Below are 6,000 nucleotides of genomic sequence, written 5' to 3'. Positions count from 1 at the left end.
TGGACCTGTATGTGGAAAATGGGCAGGAATGTGTGGAAGATGGGTTGGAGGCATGTGTGCAAATGTAAGGCTAATGTTAGAACCATAATGGAGATTTGATTTTGTGACATTCAGTCACTCAGGTATAATGCAAAATGTTAATTTGGTAGAGAGAATATATTTTCACTCTTAACTGTAATTAAAACGTTTTGACAGAGATTTTGCAAATGTTTTCTACAAACTTTGTTATAACTTCAAAAGTTCACTATTTGCTTTCCTCCCCCCCCTCCCCCGTTTGCCTAATGTTTAACCCCTGTTTTCACATTTGGTTGTTTATTAACAGACTAAATAGGGTATTATTTATTAGCACATAACCCTCAAAGTAGCATTGCTCATTTTTCCAACATGGAAAACCATTTGTTGTTTTACATTTTATTGGCATTGATTCCTGTGCTTGAAACATCAGACTTTTTTATAACACCTTTCAGGAACATCAAGGTAAGTAACTAAAATCCACCAGGTAGCTACTGCTTCCATGATTCATGAACCACTGAATGCACTAGGATCTAGGGTGGCCAGATGTCCTGATTTTATCAGGACTGTTCTCATATTAGGGGCTTTGTCTTACATAGGATCCTGTTACCTCCCATCCCTGTCGTAATTTTTCACACTTGATATCTCGTCACCCAACTAGGACCTTTGCTGTTGACTTCTAGGGACAGAGGATCAGACCTCAAGCAGACTGGGCAGGCATACACCTCCTGTGCTTCCTATTGAATCAGGTGTCCCTGCTGTTCTGCTGGATATGGTTGTTATGCCAGGCAGATAGGGTCCTTGCATACTTTTGAATGAACCAGGCAGGTTAAGCTGAGAGAACTCCCTCTGCTGCTGAACTTAACATGAAAATGGACACTTCCCTATCTGCTGAATTTATGAGGTAATTGAGACAGTTGATCATCTGTAGGGCTGCACAATGCTCCTGAGTCATCTATTGTAGAAACTTCTGTATTTCTGTTTTTAAACCACTATCACTTTCCCTACTCATAACAACCTTCCTCTGTTTTTCTCTCCTTCCATGCCTCACCCAAATATAAAAAGATGTTTTCAAGGTTTTTGTTTTTACAGAGGTAAGATAATAACTGTAGCACCTGATTATTGCACCTGTAAAATAAAAAAATACTGGGGGCAAAAACCAACCAAAGAATAGTAGATATCAGAGACACAAAATATCTTTCTGGTGATCATGTCCATTACCTGGGTGCCAGGACAGAATTGTACCCTTCAGTGAATTTCATGACAATATGGCAGAGCTTCCACCACATCACAAGGGACACTCTTTTATACTTAACTAGATCTCAGTGTAAGAAAATGCTTCATAATATTCAGTCTAAATATTTTTGCTCCATTTCGTGCCAGTATGCCTAACCACAAGAAACGATTTTTCTTCCTTCTCTGTATTTCCATGTTTCAATGACTTGTAGATGGTTATGGTAAGCTCCATTTGGTAGCACTGTGGCCTCAGGGTAGGGCAGAGTTAGACCACTTCATTTCCATTGACTGGTTGTATATACTTTAGCAAGTCTCAACCATTCTATGCCTTAGTTTCCTTGTCTATAATGTTTATCCACCTTTTCAGAATACTTTGAGATGTATGACTGAAAATGCTCTTGAAATGACATTATAATATTTTTATTGGACCAACTTCTGTTGGTCAGAGAGACAAGCTTTCGAGCTAACACAGAGCTCTTCTTCAGGTCTGGGAAACTAACCCAGCTACAACAACACTATATACAAGTTCATTATTTAGTTATTATGTAACACAATTATAAAGTTGTACCTCTTTCCTGCTTCCTTCATAAATTAGATTCGCCCCTGACACATAATTGTTATTGTTCTCTGTATTTCTGCTCTAATGCTGAAACCTTTCTGAATTTAAGATGCCCACAACTCTATGCTATATTCCTGGTAAGGTACATGCAGAAGCCTGTAAAGAGTAGAGCTGATTGTCCACTGAGGTATGCCACTTTTATGAGGATATAATTCCATTGAAATAATGGAAATTCCTGTGTGGCATAGAGGTTCCTTCCCACCCCATTCCTGGCCCCGTGGAGTAGGGGGTATGGCCAGAGGGACAGGGTGAGACAGGAGCAGCTCTGTCCTCTGGTAATCGCCAACTGCCATTGGGGCCACAGTCAGACAGGTGTGATTTAGAGCAGCTCTCGGTCTGCTCTAACTTGGTCTTGGGGGCCAAACCAACCCAAGAATCAGAGGTGCCATAAAACTCCCTTTGCACCTCCACCACCTGCAGCTGGGCTAGGGGCACAAAGTAAAATTGTCAATGGCAAAGCTTCTACTGGATAGACAGCCTTGGAAATTAAAGTCCTCTGCTTATTCACAGCATGGGTAGCAGTAGTACAAGCTTCCTTACACTACCTTATTTATCAACTCAGCTTTGGAGGAATCTCATATAGGTGTGATGGGATTTCAGTTTTCATGGCCTAGAAACTTCTTGGAGGAGGAGAAGTATAGTTCTTACAGAAACTATGATAAAGATATGTGAACGTAACCCTTTTGCCTGGTGGAGTCGGCAGCAATAAGGGCTGGGTTCAATATCTAGGAGTTTCTCTGAACAAGATAAAATAGAACTGGATATCTGGGAAAAATAAACACCAACCCAAAATGCAATACTTCTCCACTCACAAGCACTGAGTCTGTGTATAACAAAAAAAAACTTAAAAGGAAAAGGGAACCCAGCATTAATTTTGGAAAACACCTCAGTCATGATACGAAAGCATGTAACCATAAGGAAACACCCACCCCACAGTACGTTGGGCAGTCTCCTTCGCTTCAGTTTCCTATCTTGTGGTGTGACAGTCTAATGAACAAATGTCCATTTAATATGCCACTCGCCTTTCCCTCTACTGCATCCCATTCACACTTGGTTATCCATGGCCAGCAAAGACACAGAGTTCAGAGCTGCATTCACCTGAGTTCACCTCTGACCCCTGTAAAGGGGGGGGAGGGGGCGGCAATTGAGCAATATCTCTGCTGCTGCTGCCGCTTGCCTCTGCAACTGGCTTGCTGCTGCTGCTGCTTTCTCTGCCACCACTTGCAACTGTAATTTGCTGCTGCACTATCTCTACTACCATCACTTAGCCCAGCTCTTCGTGATTTCACTGGATAGTGGGGAACCTCTCTGCTGCCATCTTAGTTATTTTTCACTGCAACACTGTCCCCACACCAGTTCTAAGGCTTAGCCCCAAGACTTGCTCATCAGTGATTTCAGCTCTTGTAATCATGAACAGAAACAAGGATTCAACTGAATCCAGTCAGCTCAGTCTTTAAACACTAGAGGGGAGGGGGGGCGGATTTTAGGCAGAGTCCATATCCTCAGGAACACCTGTTCTCACACCCTCTCATTTTCACTGGGATTTAGCATCCCTACCTTCTGCTTAGCAAGTGAGGTTCAGTTTAGGGGATCAGAACAGGGTAGGTACAGTTCTGTTGCCCTTTACTCATACAATAAAGATAACTTTTCATTACCCCTGCATTCAGTACTAATGTGAGCTGTAATCCCAAACCAGCCAAAACTGAACCCCTTTTGCAAAGCAGTTCTGTCTGGTGAACACCTAGGCAGACTAGTTTGTCTGTGCAAATATGGTCTGTGCCTGACGTCTTTGTCCCCAGTTCATCACTAGATGTCAGGAGAAATCTCACTGAGATCCTGCCTACATGTGTAACAATAGTATAATTATGTAAAATTAAGTACAAACACCATTGTCCCTCTCTTATGAATCCACAATCAAAATTACTTAACTGGATACACTATAGAGCTGAAGGTTGTAAGTGACTCTAGGCAGGAAGACAAACATTTCATAGTGAAAGCAATAACTGTTTTGGTTTTGAGTGAAGTGGCAGAAGCAAAAAAAAAAAAAAGAAAAAAGAATTCTTTGCCAGTGGAGTAGATTTTTTCACATGGCTCCAAGTATAAATCTAGTAGACAGGTCACCCAATTGGCTGTAATATAACCAAAGAACAGATTTTAAAAGTGTCTTGAAGCTCCTCACTCTCCCCCCCCCCCCACTATATGGAAATTCAAAGTCACTTGACATTTCAGAGTAATTCTAACTTTTCACTCCCTGGGAGTCTGTACCTCAGTGCATGACTTATAAAGTTGAAATCATTATTTGCAATGAGTGGGTGCATGTAATCTGTGATGTATGTTCAGAGGGCTATCGCCAGAACCTTCCACTTGGATAAAGCACTGAAGAAAGTTACAAGAGCAATGGTGGGAAATTTTTATGTGAATTGTATTAGAAGTAGTAGTAATAAAAGTTATTTATGTAATGCTTAACAGTTACACAGCGTGGGTCACATTCTCTGCTCCTTGTTCTAAGATAGATAAAACATGGGACAAAAGTCCAGGGATAGGAGAGACGAGATTATAGGCAAGAAGGTAGGGAGGATTCCTGAAAAATTGCTGAAGGAGGAATTTGATGAAGAAAAGCCACTCTTAATAGAAAGTGGAGATTATCTGTCTCAGGCACAGTGGGCAGCACAGTCAAAGGCATGAAGCTAATCCCATGAAAGAGACGAAGGCAGCGGTAAGACAAGGTGCTTTTTATGAGATTTGGGACTAACTACAAGGGTCTTTCCTTCCGTTGATTTGAAGGAAATTGAAATACTTGAATGAGAGTTGAATAGACCTGTAGGAAGCAAATTGAGGAGCAGGAGGAAATGGCCTGTGTTATGCAGGAGGTCAAACTAGATCATCATAATGATCCCACCTTGAAAATCTATGAAATGAAAACAGTTGTAAGTGGATCAAGATTAAATAGAGAGTGAGGACAAGGAGTTTGAATATGACATAGTCAGAAGCAGTGAGGCAATGAAGCTATTGAATGAGAGATGTGAGAGACATGTTCAATGAGGAGAAAGGAAGAGGACTTTAACAGCGATATTTTGGATAGTGTGGAGAGGAGAGAGGGGAGAACTGGAAAAGGGCAGGTTACAGTTATCAAGGTGAAAGAGTGAGGACAATAACAAAAGGGTGAATTTTGGTGATATAATGAGGTGACAGGACTTGAGAGTAAGTATGGGTTGATAGGTGAAGAGTCAAAGATGACACTGAGGCCATGAGACAGGAAGGATAGAGAGACGGAGAAGGGGGATGAGTAGGAAAGAAATTCAATTTTGGAAAGACTGAGTTTGAAATGGCATTTGGGCATTCATAAGTAGACATCTGAGTCACACCTGGAGAGGTGAGACTGAACAGAGGTATATATAGGAATCACTTGCATGGAGGTGGCAGTTGAGAACATAAGAGTAGTTGGGTTGCCAGAGAGACAGAGTAGGTAGAAATAAGATTCTAGCTGGAAAAAAAAGCATTTTCCAGTGGTTAGGGCATGAGCTTAGGAATTGTCTTCAAGTCTCTGTTCTGCCATGAACTTCTTCCTTTATAACCTTGGGCAAGTCACTTAGGTCCAGCTCCTCAAATGTATTTGGGCATCTAGTTCCCTACTAGTGGGTGACTAAATACCTTTGAGAATCTAGGTGTCTGACCCTCAGTTCTCCATTAGAAAAATGGGGGTAATAGCTTTGCCCTACCTCACAGGGATGTGTGTGTGAGGATAAATCAATTAAAGACTGTAGGGTGGTACTGTGGGGCATATCCATATCTTCAATAGTAATATGTTGGTTAAAATCTCAGTACATTTGCTTCCATGTTAGGTAGAGTGTATAAATACAAAAAGCCAGTTTTCCAAAAACAGAATATCACCAATGAGACTTTGAACCAAGAGAAAGAAGGAATTTGTAATCAAACTTCCTGGAGTTCATTTTGAAATAGTGGCCTTCCCTGACCTGTAAAATTGCCTTTTTTCTTATTTGCACAGCCTACCTACAGTGGGAGCAAATATACCGATTTAAAACAAACATTAATTTCTGGAAGCCTCTCTGTGTTTACATGCTTTCATAGTGACCTCATCCACCACTACTGTCCAGCAGAAATACTGTCACTTA

The 6,000-nt window shown here is 41.2% G+C and overlaps 1 protein-coding gene across 1 annotated transcript in view; it reads left to right on the top strand.

Annotated features, from left to right (window-relative positions):
- Positions 1-384: 384 nt before the first annotated feature.
- The window catches only part of LOC144267399 (inter-alpha-trypsin inhibitor heavy chain H3-like), a 44,636-nt gene continuing 39,020 nt past the window's right edge, over positions 385-6,000 (top strand). Inside the window, exon 1 of the mRNA XM_077821349.1 lies at positions 385-477. Within this exon, the coding sequence (XP_077677475.1) occupies positions 385-477 (93 nt within the window). The remainder of the gene's footprint in view (positions 478-6,000) is intronic.

Source organism: Eretmochelys imbricata, chromosome 7 (genome assembly GCF_965152235.1).
Source record: "Eretmochelys imbricata isolate rEreImb1 chromosome 7, rEreImb1.hap1, whole genome shotgun sequence".
Lineage (NCBI taxonomy): Eukaryota > Metazoa > Chordata > Testudines > Cheloniidae > Eretmochelys > Eretmochelys imbricata.
This window is presented reverse-complemented; position numbering and strand designations above follow the sequence as displayed.